Source organism: Chinchilla lanigera, unplaced genomic scaffold, assembly GCF_000276665.1.
Source record: "Chinchilla lanigera isolate Chin_1 unplaced genomic scaffold, ChiLan1.0 scaffold00096, whole genome shotgun sequence".
In the NCBI taxonomy this organism is placed as follows: domain Eukaryota; kingdom Metazoa; phylum Chordata; class Mammalia; order Rodentia; family Chinchillidae; genus Chinchilla; species Chinchilla lanigera.
In genome coordinates, this window is record NW_004955497.1 from 6,596,297 (window position 1) to 6,616,392 (window position 20,096).

The window sequence follows — 20,096 nt, forward strand, 5'->3', positions numbered from 1 at the left end:
AGGTTTAATGCAATTCCAATCAAAATTCCAACAGCTTATCTCAGAATTAGAGAAAACATTCCTAAAATTCATTCGGAACTAGAAGAGACGTAGAATAGCAAAGGCAATTCTGGGCAACAAAGGCAAGGCAGGGGGCATCAGAATGCTACTGTGATAAAAACAGCACGGTACTGGCAAAAAAAAAAAAAAAAAGAGAGAGACCCAAAGATCCATGGAACAGACTAGAAGGTGCAGGAACAACTCCAGACATACTCAGCCACCTTATATTTGATAAAGGGGCCAAACACATTCACTGGAAGAAAGATAGCCTCTTTAATAAATAGAAAAACTGGCTCTGCATATGCCCAAGATTAAAATTGGACTCATATCTTTCCCCATGCACTAAACTAAATTCAAAATGGATCAAAGATCTAAATATTAAAACAGAAATGTTAAATATGCTGGAAGACAGAATAGGTAAAACTCTTTAAGACACTGGTGTAGGCAAAGACTTTATAAATAAAACCCTGATAGCACAGGAACTATCACAAAGAATCAACAACTGGGCTCTCATCTTATTAAGCTTTTGCACAGCAAGAGAAACCACCAACAGAGTGAAAAATCAACCCACAGTGTGGGAAGAAATGCTTGCCAGCTGTTCCTCAGACAAAGGATTACTATTAAGAATATATAAAGAACTCAAAAAAAAATGAGACCTCTCAAATTTAAAGACTCGATCCAAAAATGACCATCTGAGATGAATACACTCTTCTCATATGAAGAAATAAAAACAGCAAATATATGAAAAAATGTTCAACATCACTGGTCAATCGAGAGATGTAAATTAAAACATTGAGATTCCATCTCACCACAGAAAGAATGGCTATGATCAAGAAATCAACCCATAATAAATGCTGGAGCAGTGGTGGGGAAAAAGGAACCCTTTCCTACTGTTGGTGGGCGTGTAGACTGGTGCAACCACTGTGGAAATCTATGTGGAGATTCCTCAAAAAACTTGGACTGGAGATCCCATTTGACCTAGCTATTCCCCTTCTGGGTATCTTCCTAGGTAGTGTAAAATTTTAAAACTATAGCTTCATAACTGGACCGTCAGACTCAGCCAACCTTGATTAAACTACCCAGCTGCAACTCAGAGATAACTTGACTCAACTCTATTTGACCAGCTGCACAATAGCTTGTACACGTATCCTGTTTTAGTAGCCTTTTCAAGGGCTATCTACCTGAGACAGGTTAACCCTGTAAAGGACACACTAAATCTTACCTGCTGCCCGGACCCTGACTTCCCTCAGACCTTCCTACCTCATGATAAATGGCCTAATATCCACCATGTTTTAAAAAGAGCTAGGATTAAAGGATAATAAATACATCATTTGAAGGCATACAACATACAAGTAATTTATATCACCATTTCAATTTGTTTTCAATTTTCTTACAAATTCCTTCTGTGTAAATGTATCATTTAACTGAAATGATATATTTTCAGGTGGGCTATTTTAAAAACCCCAAACTACTGATTATGACTTAGCAAGTTAATGTACTGTAACTGAACTCCCAACTTAAAAGTACAGGCATTAAACATAAACCAAAATCTAAGCAGATATATGCCAGAAACACAAAAAGACCAACAAACTGACACATGATACAAAAAATTGTTGAAAGTAGAAGACAAGAAAAAAATTTTTTCTCTTAATTTGGTGATGTTGGGGATCAAACTCAGGGCCTCTCTCATGGTAAAGCACACACTCTACCAAGCTACATCCCCAGCCCAAGGAAAAAATCGTAAAGCAAGCAAGAGAAAAGTGATGTATCACTTACAAAGGAACTCCTGTAAGACTAAAGGCTGACTTTTCAGCAGAAGCCAAAGTAGCTAAATAGGAGTATAAGATATTCACAAATGTTCCAAAAAAAAAGCTATCAGGCTTATAAAGATTTCAAATCAAAATAAAGAAAAAAGAAAAACCTGGCAATCTTAAAAGAAATCAGACTGGAAGCAAGTAACTTCAGTGCACATGAAACAAATAAAAAGAATACCTGTAACAGGAATCATTTAATTATAAATGGCACTATAAATGTATGTTTTTTTCTTCTTTCCTCCCTTCACTGGTTTATAAACCAAATGTATTTTATAAATCAAATATATAAAACTGCAAATTTTTTGAACACCAGCATGACACAACAAATAAAAAATTCAACACCTGACTTCACATGACAGATCACAAACATATGCACACCAAAACTATTATATAACATTAACTTCAGGCTATGAGAATTTTATGTATATAAAACACAAACGAGGGGCTGGGGATTTAGCTCAGCAGCAAAGCGCCTGCCTGGCAAGCGCAAGGTCGTGAGTTCAGTTCCCAGTACCGGGGAAAAACCAAAAAAAAAACATTTTTTAAATAAATAAATAAAACACAAACGAATTCTATATTTACACTTTCTGTCCTCTACCCAAGAGATCTAATCATGTGTATTCAGCAAATATTCCAACATCCAAAATATTCAGAATCCAAAAATTCTTCTGGCCTAAGCATTTCAAATAAGGAGTACTTAGCCTATAATATATTTACCAAAACAGCACAAAAAATGTGGGTTACAGTGGGCTAAGAAAATAGATGATAAAGTACTGTTGAGTTCGTAACATTAACAGGTATAATATATAAGAATGATACCATAAAAAGAAGAGAAAGGAAATATATCTATATAGGTACTGTTCCTATGTATCAGTACAATTACACTAATACAAATCTGAATGAAGTTGGCAGTCCACCTAATAATAACCCCAGCACTCTGGCAGCTGAAGTAAGAGGATGATGAGTTCAGGTCCAGCCTGGGCTATAGTGAATGAGACCTTGTTTTTTCCCCTAAAGAAAGTGGCGCGCGCCTGTAATCCCAGCACTCGGGAGGCTGAGGCAGGAGGATCGTTGTGAGTTTGAGACCAGCCTGGGCTATAAAGTGAGTTCAAGACCAGCCTGAACTGCATAGTGAGACCCTGTCTCAAAAAAAAAAAGAGTGGGGGAAACACTGAGTAATGGGATTAGAATGCTACATTAGAAAATATTCACTTAATGCACACACAAAAAAGCCCAGGCCCACATAATTTCATTCATGAATTCTACCAGACATTTAAAGAACTAATACCAATTCTTTAAAAACTTCCAAAAAAGAGGAGGCTCAATACTATCCTAACCTAAAAGCTGACAAAGGTACACTACAACCAAGACCTCCTGCTTCAGACCTTCAGAAAGACCAATACCTCATGAATGTAAGTAACACATCCTCAAAGAAGTATTGCCAAAGTGAACCCAATAACATACAAAAAGAATTATACACCATGACCACCATGTAGAATTTATTACAGTGATACAAGCTTAGTTTAACCTCCAAAAATCAGTTCATGTAATATATGATTATCAACTGAATAAAAACAATCATATCTCAAAAGACAAAGTGCAATTGACAAAAGTCTAACACCTTTTCATGGTAAAAAAGAAAGCGTTCCACAGAACTAGAAGACAAAATAAGTTCCTTGTTAGGAAAAAAGGAGGGAAAAAACCACAGGCACAACAAGCTCAACAGGAGGACAGGTTTATCTGAAACCTGACAGGGATCACTCTGGCACCAGAAACTAGACCAGCAACTCTCCTATGGGGTTTGGGGTCTTTCACAGGGTCAGGAGGAAGAGGAAGTGCAGTGCACAGGATTGCGGCTACCTGCCAAGAGCGAAGCTTGTGAGTGCGCAGGCAGCAACGGTTGCCTAAGGACCAGCCTTGGGAAGGTGTGGGAAGCAGCGATTAGCAGCAGCAGGAGTGAATAACGATATGAGTTTGTATCAATAGCAGGGCAGGTACGAGTCACTAGGGGCAGCTGTGCTGGGGAGAGAGGGTTAGAGGGGTCTCTGGTCAGGACAGCCATGGTCTGATTCCTTCAGTCCTCAACCTGATAAAAGGCACCTACAAAAAATGCACAGCTAGTATATTAACTGTGAAAAACTAGATACTTTTCCCCCAAAATCAGGAACATGTCAAGGAAATTCACTCTCTTTACTTCAATTTAACACCGTACTGGAGGTTCCAGCCAGAACCACCGGACAACAGGGAGAAAAGGCATTCAGATGTGAAAGCAGAGTAAATCCATCCACCCCTACATAATCTTATGTGCTGAAAACCCTGCAGAATTCACACACAAAAAAAAAATTCTAGAACTAATAAATGATTTCAGCAACAAGTTAGGATCTAAAATTAATACATCAAAATCAAAAATCGATTGTATTCCTATGTATTTTCACTGCACAATCTGAAAATAAAACCACAATTCCACTCACAATTAAAATACTACTTAGAAAGAAACTGGGCATAGTAGAGCAAGCCTGTATTCCCAGCACTCTGGGAGGCTGAGGCAGGAGGATCACTGAATTCAAAGCCAACCTGGGCAATTTAGCAAAAATCTGTCTTACAAAAAGAGCTGGAGCCAGGCATGGTGGGCACGCCTGTGATCCCAACATTGAGGAGGCTGAGGCAAGAGGATAACCTGGAGTTCAAGGGCAGCCTGGGCTAAACAGTGAGTTTGAACCCAGCCTGGGCTATAAAGCAAGACCCTACCTCAATGAAACAAAAATATCAAACAAAGAAGGGCATGAATACAGCTCAGTGCAAAAGCCTTGGGTTCAAACCCTAGTACCACCAAAGAAAACTTAGGAATAAATTAACCAGAAAGTTAGAAACTTCAAAATATTCTTGAAAGGTATTAAAGGAAATCTAAAAAATAAAACAAAAACATACTACATTCATGGACTGTCGGTACAGCTACTTTTCTGACTTATACGCTTAAGAATTTAAAGTTGTTCTTTGTTTTTCCCCCTGGTACCAGGAATTGAACTCACGACTTTGTGTTTGCCAGGCAGGCGCTGTGCTGCTGAGCTAAATCCCTAGCCCCCCTCAAGTTTTTTTCTTTAAAGGAAAAGGAGAAAAACATAACCTCAAAGTGGAACATATTAAAAAATGGAAAAGAAAAGCAACTTTTAAAGTATCAGTATACAATGAGTCATTGTATTAATTATAGTTCACATAATCACCACACTTGAGAAATAAGGCAGGCAAATCCCAAGTTCAAGTCCAACTGGGCAACTTAGCTAGACCCTGCCTCAAAATTTAAAAAGCTAAGGATGTAGCTCCATATGAAGGTCCTGAATTCAAGCCTCACCACAGGGGAGAGGGGTTATAGTTCAGATGTAACAATTTTCACTAGAACCTCAGGTAATGAATTCACCCTGTGATATCACAAAATTACACTTAAATATGCCAAAGGTTCGACAATTTTTAAACCTATTTTACATTATTCATTAAAAATATGGAGTAGTTCGCAAATCTGTTTGTCGTCCTCGTATGGAACCACGCTAAGCTTCAAAGTATTATCACAATTTTAGCATATACGTTGGTGAAGTGAGCAGGATGACTTATTTTTAAGCTTTAGCCTATTATTTTGGGAATACAATTCTGAAAATACTTTACAAATGCAAAGTTTATAATCTATTAGCTTTAAATATAACTAAAAATGCATACTATCTTTAAATTCTTTTTACATTTATTTTTTAAAAAGCTACACAAGCAGCCTAAATTCTATTCCGCACTATTAATGGTATAGTGCATCTAGGCAATAATTATCAACAGTTGCTAAAAAGCACTATGTGAAATGGTACCTGGGAACTACCTAACGAAGAAGGCTGACAACGCCAAGTGGACTGTCACCTTCCCACTACAGAAGAAGACCAGACACCGTGGGCCCCATTGCAGCGTCACGGGAAATACACACCAGCTTCTCTGTCTCACTATCACGACCCATCGTCCGCCAAGTCCAAAACTAAGTAACGTTAAGGGATGCGGATCAAAGCTTGAGAATACACAGGACAGAAGATGTGAACCACCACCAAAGGCCCACGGTCAGCAAAGGATGCATAAAACACCAGAAACTATGCGAAAGTCTGATTTCTTCAACTGATAAACTGTAGTAAAAAAGGAACAGCTCATATTTAAGAGATACGACAACAAAATATGGAGCCAACTATATAAAACCATCTGAGACAATTTCAACAATGACTGGAATGTGACGGTATCAAGAAATTGCGTATGTCTGTCTGCATGTATGTGTACTGGGGAGTAAATGATCCTGCGGGTTTAGTTAAGGGCGCGAAGCGTTTATACCTACAGCAGCAGCGGCATGGCCCAATAGCAGAGCACTGGACTAAACAGAGAAAGACTGTAGGCAGAATCCTAAACTCAAGTCATGATAGTTTGAAAATAATGTGTTTTTCCATAGGTTCATTTCCTCTCCTGGAAAATGGGCCCATTTCACAGATTTCACATTTGGCATTTCGAAAAAAATTTCAGTTTTGACAAGTTTGAGAACAAAATTACTAAACATTAAACTATTTAAGCACATTCTATTATTGAACTGTTGTTTCTTGTTGTTGTTTAAATTCATATTCTCACCTCCTTTCCAAGCCTCATTCTCCTTTCACTTACCTTTCAAGCTCAGAAGGCTGAAGTGGTAGGATCCCTTAAAGCCTTTCATATCCCATCAAGTTTCCTTTCCTACCAGTCCCAAAAGCTTCTTCCAGTTGATCAGACTTCACTCCAAATACATCAGAACCCTCAGGATATCAAGTTTGCCACTGGTTACATTCTCATGCTTGAGTCTGGTCTCCCAAGGAGCCCTCCAAGGCCTCTGAACTGAAACTTTGTATCCCTAGTGTCCAGTAAAAACCCACATCATAAACAGTCACTGATATTAATGGGTCTATTGTTCTATTATTGTTAGGAGATGATAAAAATGCCCTTTGGTGAAGTTCTAATCCCCAGTATCTCAGAATATGGCTTTACCTGGAAATAGAGTCTGTTTACTTACAAATTTTTTTTTTTTTTTTTTAGTACTAGGAATTGAACTCATGACCTTGTGCTTTGCCAGGCAGGCACTGCTACGCTGAGCTATATCCCTGGCCTGGAAGTAGAGTATGTACAGAGGTAATTCAGTTAAAATGAAGTCACTATGGTGGGCTCTAATCCAAAGACTGGTATCCTTATAAAAAGGAAATCTGAACACAGAAAGAGCCAGGGAGAGACAGAAACAGGTAACAATGTGAAAATAAATGCACCCACATGCCAGTGACTGCCAGTGAACTACCAGCAGCGAGGAGAAGGGCATGGGAAAAGTGGCTGTGGCCCGAAGAAACCGACTGCAGGGGGTGGTGGTGCACGCCTGTAACCCTAGCACTCAGGGGCTAAGGCCGGAGCATCGCCTGGAGTTCTGGCCAGCCTGGGCTACACAGCCAGACCTTGTCTCAAAAAAAAAAGAAAACAAACAAAAACAAAAGAAGGAACCAACCCTGCTAGCACACCTTCCTTGGGACCTCTGGCCTCCAGAACTATGAGGATAAACTTGTTACTTTAAAGCATCTTTGGTCCTTTGTTATGGCAGCCCTAGCAAACTAGTGCAACTGGTATTCCATAGCCGAACATTTCTAATAGGATAGGCACTGAAGACAGTGGAGAACTGAAACGTGCACGGTTTCGGCCTACAATGAAACATAATGACAACACAGTCTATTACAAGGCCTGAGAGCCCTGGGTCAGTGGTAGAGCACTTGCCTAGACCTGGGTTCAACTCCCGGCACTGAAGGAAAAAAAAAAAAGAAAGGAGGAGGAAAGGGGCAGAAAGGGGAGGAAGAGGGAGAAAAGGAAGGAGAAGTCCAGTATACATTAAGTGAAAAAGGCAAGTTGCAAATAAAACTTGCAGAACTGATTCTATTTGGGGGTGGGAGAGTGGAGATTGCTACACACAGTAGGACACTTTGTGTCTATAAAGGTAACCTACAGCAAAACATAACACACCCCAACTTACTACCACCACCACCTCTTGGGAAAGGATTGCTCAGACAGACTTTTATTTTTACTTCAAAGAAATCCGTGCTTTCCAAAATTGTAAGTGGGGTGCAGTGGTGTGGGCCTGTAGCTCTAGCGACCCGGAGCCTCAAGGGCGGGAACACTTGAGCCCAAGCACTGGAGACCAGCCTGGGTAACACCAGGAAACTCCACCACAAAGAGTAAGTCACTTTTTAAAATGCAGAATGAAAAGTAACTGTACCGTCTTTCCAAAGTAGTAATGTCACATCCTTCTTTAACAACACACACGGCTGAACGTGTATAATTTAGCTCCTTTTTAAATCCCTTGTTTTGATAGTCCAAAGGCATAACTACTACTGCATTTCTACAAATGACCATGCTATCATTCCAAAGTCAATATTAAACGTAACGATTGTTCCCAAAAGTACTAGAAAGATAACATTTACCAGGCACTATTCCCCATGAACCAGGCGTAAATTCTGGGGTTTTACAAAAGTTCTATCATTAAATTTCATTTCTCAACTAACCACAGCTTGCACACAGTCCAGTCTTTTTAGATACGTCCAGTAACATGTGTAGAGGACCTTGTTACTTTGGTATCCATCAAAAATTCACCAAATTATCCTAACTCTAATAACCCATTCTAGGGTTATCATCTGTGAACTTAGCGACACCCAAGCCTTCTACATCTTTATTTTTAAATGTGAGATTGGAAATGATGAGCTACCTAGCAACACAACCACTGGCAGCGGCCCGATAAATATTAGATCTCTACCTACGTTCCTCGAGAAAGCGCGAAGTTACAGAAGTCGCATTCGTCTTTACAAGGTCTGCCAGCAGCACATAAAGTATCACTGACACGAAGTGGCGAACACATAACAATAGAAGGAGGCCATCAGAAATGAAGTGCTACAATATCTCATCCCAGTCTTAGGTGAAAAGCAACGACGGGAGGTATCAAAGCAAGGGAAAGTGTAACAAATGGAAGAGCGGCTTTGAGAGCTTAAGGAAGTAAAAACTGTGGGCAGCGTGAGCCCAGGAGCACGCAGTGAGCAGCAATCTGAGCAAGTCCTTGGAGAACAGATAACTCCCTAAAATACAGACAACTTCATTGTTAATTTTCCCTTAAAAAACCTGAGAGGAAGGGAAGACGATGAGAAAATAATAAAACAACTACACAGAGAATAAAAAAGTGCTAGATTGCACTTGCATATTTTTATTAAAAAGGGCAATCCGTGATATGTTCTAGTAAGTCAGTGCTGTAAACATGCAAGCATCATTAGCAGACTAAGGCTTGGTTTTTACAGAGCAAAAGAAAAGTGAACTCGAAAGCTGCTTCCTTTCAGCTTTTGCCTGGCAAAACTAAGCTACGGAATCTGGTGTAATGGGTCACTTAAACATGTGGGCCCTTGTTCAGCTGGGTTCCCTGTAGGGGAGGATGCAAGTCCCCTCAAATTTAAAACAAATGCAATAAAAACGATGAAACTAGTAAGCAACAATGAAAGTGAACTACCTTTGTAAAGAAACATGCAACTGAAGATGACAATACTTTCGGTCTTGATCAACTATTTTCTGTTTTGAGCCTCTGACATTTCAAGTGACCCAAATTTTGTTCACTTTTACATAAACCTGATAGTATCAGATGGAGGAAATCACCAATGTTACACACTTAAATCCATCAAATAACAAATGGTGAAAACACTTGATTCCTATTCCTCACCAGGTCCGAGAATCAAAGCACCACTACTCAAGGCCATTAAGTCTGAAACCTTCCAAACATTACCATGCCCTTCCTCTAATTCCAAGGCACACCTTCCTCATGCAAACCTCAAAGTACCAGCTGCTGCTACCAAGGTACCACTTAATCACCCTGCTTATGAGTACCTTCCTAAAACATACTAAACGCCAAAAAATCTCTGCAACATCAGCAAACTGCAGGGAAATAGTCTAGAAAAAAGACCAGAATAACTTCTCCCAAGTGATAATGCCTAGATTTCCACACTAAAATGATCATATACAAAGCACAATCAACATTTACCTCCAAAATCTCAAGTTATAAACACACTTTCCATTCTAAAGAACAGAAGCATTTCATTTTCCCCTTGTCCCTGGTGCTTACTTTGCTGCTTACTTGTGCCCAGATAGGTTCTTCCTAATTTAAAACAATTACTTAAGTTCTCTTTTTCAGGGATTCCTGAAAAACCCAGGTAGACCCGTACTGTAGACAGTAACACAACAGACTCTTCTGAAAGGAGTTCAGATCTTTAAAAAAAAGACATGCTCCTAGAAGGGAATTATAAGGTCCTTGCTGACACAGATGCTACCTGCTCACCAAAGCACAAATAACCTGGCAACGAACTGTGTCAGCATGAGATACCTTATTTAAAGAACAAATGTAAAAAGTAACAGCTTAGTAGGAGTGGTGGTACACATCTGTAACCCACCACCAAGGAAGCTGAGGCAGGAGGATCACTGAGCATTCAAGGCCATGCTGGACTACATAAAATCTGTCTCAATCACTCAACAGAATAAAGTGAAAAACAAAAAAGCAGCTCTATTAACCATAAATTCCTAACACCGTAAAAATATCTTTAAAGAGTAATCTAAAACTGCTTCATCAATTACCTGAACATCCTAAGACCAGAATGATTAAAATACTCGTTTTAAGCCATGCGTGGTGGCACATGCCTGTAATGCCAGCACTCAGGAGGCTGAGGCAGGAGTGTTGAGAGTTCCAGACCAGCCTGGGCTACAAAGTGAACTCAAGGCCAGCCTGAACTGCATAGCAAGACCCTGTCTCAAAAAGACAAAAAAAAAAAAAAAAACTTAACCTCTGAAATAATTACATTTTGTCAAAGGTAACTTGTAACTCCTACCATACATAGTATCTTAATGTGCCTCCTCTCCATCCCTTATAAGAACAAACAGTCCTACCAGTGATAATCATATCAGTACAAAGGCCTTTCACACGTATAATTTCATGCAGAATTATTCTATTTCATAGTTGCAGCCAGCTAAATGGCCAACCAAAGAACAATTTAAAAAATAATAATCATTTAGTAAGGGAAGTGACACTCAAAACTACACACAGCTAAAAAGTTAGGGACAAAAATTCCCAATTTTTTTTTAAAAAAGAACAGTTGTATCTCATCCATCAAAACTTCAACATTTTGGCCTACAAACAACACAATGGATTTAGCAGTCAAGAAACCAGGACTTCATCTTCAATATAAGGATAACATTATGCTTGTTTTTCCATTTGTGGAAGTGGGACTAATATTACCTAATTTTTCCTAACTCTGAATGGCTCTCCAAGATGACAGACAGAGAAAAAATGAGACTAACAGAAAAGTGCTATTTTTGAAATGCTTTTCAAATATCCATAAAAAAACATTATTAATTTTCTTAGGTATGATAACAGTATTATTATATAGATTGTCCTTTTGTTTTAGGTAGGTTTCTTGTGAAGCATTATTTTGGTTTTTCTATCCAATTGGATGTTTCCTTTAATATTGTTAAGCAATAACAATTGTTATTACAATACAGTAACAATTGTGATAACAATAATAATATTGTTAAGTAATAAATTCCATCTTACTTTTGTTTTCTGTTTACCATTCTTTCTCTTTACATCTTGTTTTTCATATCTTCTTGCCCTCAGCATGTGAATGGTAAGGTTCAAACTTCTGCTGGTTTGGAAGTAAACTTATTTTTTAACATGCATGTATGGGGGCTGGGGATTTAGCTCAGCGGCACAGTGCCTGCCTTGCATGCGCAATGTCATGAGTTCGATTCCTGGTACCAGAAAAAAACAAACCAAAAACCAAACAAAACAAAAACAAAAACAAAAACAAAAACATGCATGTATAATTCTAAATTTTCTAGTAGTGGTTATTTTGCTTGCTCCTTAAAAAGTTGTTTAAAAAAAGAAGTTTTAACTAGCCAGTGAACAGTCCTTCTACCCAACCCACCTTATCATTGTCTTTTTACTTTGTTTTAAAAAAACAAAAATTTCAACAATGTAACAATGTATCAACATATTCTTATCAATGTAACTGTTTCTTATATTCCTACAACTTTGCTCTGGCCTTAATATTTCCTTAGACTACATACATACCTTAATAATTACTGTTAAGACAACCAACCAGTAAACTCTGTTGGTACTTCCAAATACGGCCCCTTTCTTCTCTCCAGGATTATTTTTCACAAGACCCCTTCCATGCCAAGCCACTGACAGAAGCTAAAATTAACACATTATCCTATGACTTTATCTATGCCTTTGCTCACATCTTGTATCCCATCTCTTCCCATCCACACAATAAATGGCTGTTCATTTTGTAAAAGTTCAAAATCTGTCCTACGAAGTTTCTTCCTGAAGCCCTCTTCTCCCAGAAATAATCACCTCCTGTCATGTCCGTTTAACCATTACACACTAATTTTAAAATGATCTCCCCACACTCATTTGTCTTGTCTACTTTTCTCTGTAACATGGTAAGCAAAGCTGATTCTCAACGTTCTCATCAGGGCACCCACGAAAAGTAATATATGTAGACCCCTCAAGAACATCCCAGTAAGTGTGCTCTCACCTAGATGACACGGGCAGAGGGTCCCTGACCAGCCCAGATGTGACCTGTCTGTCCAAGGGCGCAAGAAGCTTACCTTAGCAGCACAACTGTAACCCCCTCCCAGCACACTGGACGGGAAGAGCTTTACGACCAGAGCATATCTCAGTCACCTTCAAATTATCAGAACTTACATATACCCTGATATAACACAGGTACCCATTAGTACTTCCTGAAGTTACTTACTAGAAGGAAAAAAAAAGGCCCTTGCTTGGGGGTGTACTAAGGGTCTTTACGCTAAGCTACACACCCTGGCCCTTCTTCAATTTTTTATTTATTATTTGGGAGGCAGGCTCGAAGTAGTTCACACTGGCCTTGAACTAACTACGTAGCCCCAGCTATACTGAAACATACAGCAATCCTCCTGCCACAGCCTCCCGAGTGCTACAATTACAGATGTGCATCACCATACAAAAAGGCTTTGCCCTTTATTTTCTTAATTTTGAGCCAGGATCTCACCAAGGCACTAAGGTGTCTGGAGAACTTGCAGTCCTCCTACCTCAGCCGTCTAGAACCAGCATGTCCGGCTTAGAAAAAATACTCTTTGAGGGGGACAGGGTTTTGCACAACATCAGTATTAGCTTCAAGAAAGAAAAGGAAAAAACTCACTCTCCCCTACCCTCAAGACAATTAGCTGCAATGAGGCAGAGGCTTAGCCTTAGTCAAAACCAAAATGCACTGAAATCAAATCAAGACAAAATATTTTAGCTCCACCACATGATGCAATGACTGAAACCACTATTTAAGAGTAGGGGGAAAAAAAGTAGGAAATGTACACTTGGTCCCTGCACCTATGAAGCACTTTAACAACACAGAACATCAGTCGATTATCTCAAAAACAAACTCACTTTTTCTTTCAAGTTGGGAGTAAATTTTCTTGGGTAGACAGCATCAGACAAGTGGGTCACTAAGCAGGCTTATGCATCACTTCTTTGGACTCAACACACGTTTTAGAAAAAGCAAACAGAAAAGCATAAACCAGTGAGCAGAGGATTAAGAAGAGCTACAGCACTTCACAATCATGTTCACATTAAATATCTACATTGTATTATCACAGGTCTCCTTGCTTCTTTTGTGAAAGCAAAAACTTAATTTTTCTTCCAAAACAAATTACTGACATGAATCACCTCTTCCACTTCCTAATACAAATTCTGTAAGGTATTAAATGATCAAATCTTACATGTATTTTCCACAATACTGAGTCTGAGTTTTTAATTCAGCAACAATTCAACAACTCTTCACAATAAATACCTCACATACTTTTCTTCCAATAACAAAGTGATGCACATATATTTAGATAATCCTCTTCTGGCCCAACAGATAAAGGAGACAAGAGATTCTAGAAAGATAATCTAAGAGCAGGGATAAGCGCATTATAAACCAACAGAAGATGTTACTACAATAAAAGATGGAGTTTCATAAGAATTTTATACCTAGTATGGCCTCAGTAAGTAAAAAGCAGGAAAATAACGAAGGCAATGAGGTCTGAAACTGACAAATACACCATATTCTACAACGACAAAAAGGTAGTATGCTTTTTAAAATATAAAACAAAAGCCAAGGGCTAGAGGCACAGAGCCCATGCTGAATACGTGCAAAGCCCTGGGTTCAATCCCCAGCGTGGAAAAGAAAAAAATATAAACAAGATTTTTTCCTCTCAAATTAGTATTCCAAATTGTGTAAATGAGACGTTATTTTTGTTCGCAGACAAAAAAGAATCTAATCTCTTCCTACCAAGATAATCAATTACATTCTTAGCTTTAATACTATATTATAAAAAAATACTATATTATAATTTCATCCACTAAATTTCAAAATAAAGCAGTGCTTCTTCAGAGACGTAGACTAATAAACTAATGTTTCTCATGATGAAAATGAAGTGTCTTTATATTGCGTACAACAGATTTTGACTTTGGTGTTTGTTGAGCTAACAGATTAATCAGTGTCAAGGAGTACTTCTTGTCTCACAGAAGGAAACAAATCAACTCAGAAAAGCAGCAAGTGATAAAGAGCCAAGGCTTAGTTCACAAGTCTATGAACTACATGTTGCTTTATCCCCATTTTACAGATAAGGAAACTGCAGCAAACAGAAGTAACTTGTCTAACTAAGATCAGCTAGAAAAATAAATGTAGAATCATAAAAAAGAAGTCAATGAAAATCCTTTTCAAAAAATCATAGCAGCAAAACAAAATGGTTAAAAATGAGTGGATAGCTACAATAGATTAGTCAGTGTCTAAAATGGCGATGCCACTCACCTCCAATACATTTGGTTTTTAAAGGAACACAATACCTATTTACTTTGGGCTGCAATTTGTCATAAATTCTCTAACATTAAAAGAAATTAGGAAAATAGGCATAATGCATATTTAACAATGTCTAATTCCATGATTATAGCTCCCGAAATGAGGATATTCACCAATAATCATTTACAAGCTCTCAAAGAATCAACTCTTAAGTTTCAGCTCTAAAAGAAAACAAAAGAATATTAAAGACTGTCTAGTTCAAGACTTGTACTCTACAGGAAAAACCAACTCAACGTTTTAAGAGTCTTTCCCACACACAGTCCTCTAAATGTCAAAATCTGGACTAGAATTTACCTTCTGGTCCAACTGCTCATTTTATTATTCCATGTTGCAGGACACATAATAAAATGTACTATACTAAGCTTCTGCAATAGAAACCCAAACAAAATTAGGATTATTTAAATTTGAAAAATTAAAGTTTCTGAAAAAAATTACACGAAGTATACTCATGCTTAACAGTAAGTTTCAAAAGAGCTACAATTAATACGGCTTTCTAGACAGGAAAAAAGAAATATGATCAGTGGTAAAAAGGAAATAGAAGATGGAGCGTAAGGAAGTTCATCAGAAGCTCAAAATCAAACAAGATATGCTGTAATACCAGCCAGAAACTAGCCCAGACGCAAGGTGTTAGGGTAGATAATTGACCTACTTTGAACTTATTATAAAAAAGATTTGCCAAAGATGGAAGAAAAAAGCCAAAAGGTAAACAAAGACATATAAACACCATAATATTTTATGCACACTCCACATAACTGAATATAACATACCAGTTTTCCAGCATATTACAAACATCAGAGCCCAAATCCTACTTTATTTTTGAATACTAAGTGCCTACGATCAAAGCCAATAGCTTGTTTCCCTTCTAATTTTACCTCTAATAACCACAAACACATTAACCTGTCAATGACCTAATACCCTATCTCTGTGCCTTAATGTGTTAATAATCTTATCATATCATCATTTTAAAACATTAAATTAGATGGGTGTGGTAGCACACACCTGTAATCCCAGCACATTGAGAAGCTGAGGTAGGTGGATCACAACTTTGAGTCCAGACTGGGAAACCAGGCAAGACCCTGACTCAAAATAAAAAATAAAAAGGGCTAGAGATGTGCCTCAGTGTGCAGGCTTTGAACTGGATCCCGGTACCCAAAAAAAGCGGGCGGGGGGGGGGGTATTAAACCTCCACGCTTATTCATTTATGGGAAAACACTGTAACACTGTATCCAGGAAATAAGCTCAATTTTTTTAAAGTCAAAGAAAACTCAATCAAATAAGTTATTTTTTTCACTGCTTTCTCAGAGTTCCCGCATTTTCTAGATTTTCTATAATGAGAATGCATCATTTTTAATGTCCACAATGTACTTTACGCAAATGCGGAAGACCAGACTTAAATAAAATCTTTGCGGTGCTTTCCTAAACATTCTCTCAAGGCCTCAGCATACTCAAACATCAAACTGTTGAAGTTTTCTTCCTTTTCAAATTAATGTTTACAATAAAAGCAACAAAGTAAGATAAATAAAACAATGGCAACTGGCCCTTGAATAGTCCTACCATTGAAGTGCTATCTTATTAATAAAATAATAAAAGCTAATGAAATATTTTGTTAATGAAAAGAACTAATTTGCCCAATTCCTTGAGAAGTAACGAGATGCTTTACTATTTAATAGTCTGACCACGAGAAGATGGGCCCAAGATCTCTCACCCCTCCCTCCCTCCACAAACCTGGTATTCTGAGGCTTCCTTCCCTGCTGGTTTCTGGAGTGATAAACTGCGTTCACCACACATGACTTAGCCAGCAGTGAGACTAAAGCGATACCAAAAGGCAAACAGTCACCTTTACCTGCAACTTCTTCAATGAGAAGCCTACAGCCTGGGCTTTACAAAGCGAGTTCAAGGCCAGCCTGAACTGTGTAGTGAGACCTTGCCTCAGAAAGACCAAAAAATAAAATCAAATAAGAAGTAGTCTAAAACTTACAAGGCCGGGTGCTGTGTGAGGCACAAGCTTTTTCAGCAGTACAACCTGCCAGACTTGCTCTCCTAGCACCTACCTCGTGGCCTAGGGCTCATTAACACCATATTCTCGTGGTCTTTACTACAGGGTGGGCAAGCAGTCCGGCCAGTACCGCCCCACAATCCCATTCTACTTCACCTCTTGAAAGTACCCAACCCCCTCCCTGTTCTGCTCTTCCCAATCAGGTCTCCCACAATCTGAACAGAAGACACAGCGTCCACAGCAAGAGTTCAACATTTATGAAGCTAACCATATGCGGTACGTCTCCATACGTGCGCCAAGACGGGCGCCTGGATTAGCCACCAGACGCTGCTCTAAGGCCTCCACCTTCATTTCAAACCAGAGCCTCTCTACGCGTACAGTATTCTGCCACCTACCCCATTATTTCACAATTAATACTAAACATTTGCCACTCTGTGCCAGGAATGAAGTCTGTAAGTACTCTAGAGGCAAAACAAACACCATCTAGCCACATAGGGGCATGCACCTGTAATCCCCGGAAGCCGCGCCAAGAGGATCCCAACACTGATTCAGCACAGGCAACTCGGTGACTTAGTGACCCCCTGTCTCAAAATAAAAACAAAAAAGGGCTGCGTTCAAGCCCAGTACTGCAGGGAGAAACAAAAGAAAAAGTGAAATTGAAAATGTACTACTGCCGGGCGTGGCAGCGCACACCTGTAATCCTAGCACTCGGGAGGCTGAGGCAGGAGGACTATCGTGAGTTCAAGACCAGCCTGAGCTACAAAGTGAGCTCAAGGCCTGCCTAAACTGCATAGCAAGACCCTGTCTCTAAAAGATTAAAAAAAAAAAAAAAAAAAAAGAAAAGAAAATGTACTACTATTTCATGGACAAATAAAAGGCATGTCTAGAGGTAACTGGGTAATTTTATTCACAGTGATCTAAGTAAAGTGACTCACTTGAGTCAGGTTATAATATACAAAGTTAAGAAAAACAAATTTTAATAATTTTCACATATAAGCAAAACAAATGAGATCTTATGTAAGACTCACCACTTATGTTTAACAGAATTATTTTACCCAATTAAGGTATTCCAGATTGGCCCTGTACTTTAATTGACAAATGAATAAATTATGTAAACTTCGATATTTATAGAATAAAACTTCAACTCATTCTAAATGTTTTCGCAGATGCTGACTTTCTGAGAAGGATCATTCTTTTTAAGTCCAGACCCGCTTCTTTTCCCTATGTCACACTCACCCAACCTCACCCCTACTTAGCCAAACTCACTTCTGGGTATGTCAGAGAAATGAAGGACTCTGGGATATTCACCGTATGCAGAATGCTCCTGATCAAACTGCAGAAATAAATGACAATCCTTTGCCTAAAAGCCTTCACAATCTAGTAAGAGGTAAGAGAAAAATATATGACACAATAAATCTGAGATTACAAAAATGCTGTGAAATTGCATGTAGCAGATGGACATGGCTAGGATTATGTAGGTTAAGACTACCAGTTCAAGAGACCGGTACCGACTTGCCAAGCAAAGACGGAAAAACTGCTCCAAGCCTAGAGCAAAACAGCGTCTACAAAGGCGGAGGTATGTATCATCGCTTTTCTTGACTTTCAATTTTGAAATTCACAAAAGATGGATGGCAATTTTCTTTAGAAGGTAAGACTGCAAATTACAGGTATTTAGCACTGTTCTAGGAGTGCATTAGACTTTATTAAATTAGGAATATCAACAAATCCAATTTTAATAGTACTTCTGGAACAACATTATTTGGTCAGGTATTGATATTTTTATATTTACCAAGGGCACATACACCCATGTATTAATACACGTAGGGTGAGGGGCTGGGGATTTAGCTCAGCGGCAAAAGCGCCTGCCTGGCATGCACAAGGTCATGAGTTCGGTTCCCAGTACCGGAAAAAAAACAAAAAAAAAAAAAAAATACACGTAGGGTGGAAGCCCTAGGAGCTCTCACATCCTTGAGATCAGAATTAGACTTAGTGCGTGACCTCGGCAAATGTCTATGCTTCATTGGTCTGATTATTGTATACATTTATTACTTGAATACCGTCTGTCTCCCTCAACTAGTACACTCCATGAAACACGAACTATTGATCACTACCGCATCCCTGTCACTCAGCAGCCTCTGATACTTAGTAAATGCTACGTGTGTACCTGATACATCCGAATGAATGAACAGTCAGAGAAGATGAAGCCCTAGACCTGTACAATGAACTATGAACCTACAAAATGGACAGCTGAGCATTCTGGCAGAATTATCACTTACGGTATGGTTTGAAATTGAATAAGATAGTAACTACCATATCTAAAAATAATTAGTCCAAACAATCTTCAGAAACCGTTTTAGTATAGACCCTGTAATCATCTTTTCCTAAAACGGAAATCGTGAGAAAGAACAATCACCCATGTGGAGAAATCGATTCTTCGGTGACTCCTTCTTCAATGCGACTTCTTTAATACTACAGACTTCAAGCCCACCGGCTTTCAGCCATTTTTTACCATCCCACAGCATGCAGCAGAGAACCAGCTTTTAAAACATCAGTCCCGAGCTGATTCACCACTCCTTAAAGAAAAATATATAAAACATGCCACTCCTATTCGGGAGACCGCTTGTGGATCTCCTACTAAAACCGGGTACAAAGAAATAAAACTGAAACTCTGCAAGTCTTTAGTAACATATGCACACGCTGCAAAGAATTAACTTTTTTCGGTGACGTCTCCAATTAGGATCCCTACCTACAGGCTCACAAAGGAGCTAAAGGAAAAGAATCTGTCACATCATGTGTAAAACTGCAATCCTCCTGACCAAACACAAAAACATATCTTAAGGCAACCCAACCTTCTGCTTAATTCGGGGCTTTCAAGGCGCATGAGTACTCTTCCCTGCAAGTCTTCTTAAAAGCCCTAGATAAAACTAACACAATCGCCCTTAGGGCTCGCCCCGCACAGACTCCCTCCCTGGCTCCCCAGGCCAGCCCGGGCAGCGAAGTAAACAAATGACAGGAGAGCGGGCGCCGCTTCCCGGGACAGCGCGGGCTCCCGGGGACAAGACCGCCACCCGGACACGGGCTGGAGACGGAGCGCGCCGCTCGCGGAGCCGGGGATGGGCGCATCTGCACAGCACTCGTCTGAAGTTTGCGCCTCCCCGCGCCCCCGTCTCCCCGGCCGGGCCGGGGGCGCCGCCCCGCTGCAGGCGCGAGCGGAGGAAACGCGCACTTGACTTCCGTCCGCCCGCCCGGCTCGGCGAGACCCTTCCTTCCGCGGCG

General features: G+C 39.4%; 1 protein-coding gene across 1 annotated transcript in view; it reads right to left on the minus strand.

Moving 5' to 3' along the window:
• The window catches only part of Usp12 (ubiquitin specific peptidase 12), an 88,917-nt gene extending 71,810 nt beyond the window's left edge, over positions 1-17,107 (minus strand). Inside the window, exon 1 of the mRNA XM_005406352.2 lies at positions 17,089-17,107. Within this exon, the coding sequence (XP_005406409.1) occupies positions 17,089-17,091 (3 nt within the window). The 5' untranslated portion in view covers positions 17,092-17,107. The remainder of the gene's footprint in view (positions 1-17,088) is intronic.
• Between the last annotated feature and the right edge of the window lie 2,989 nt (positions 17,108-20,096).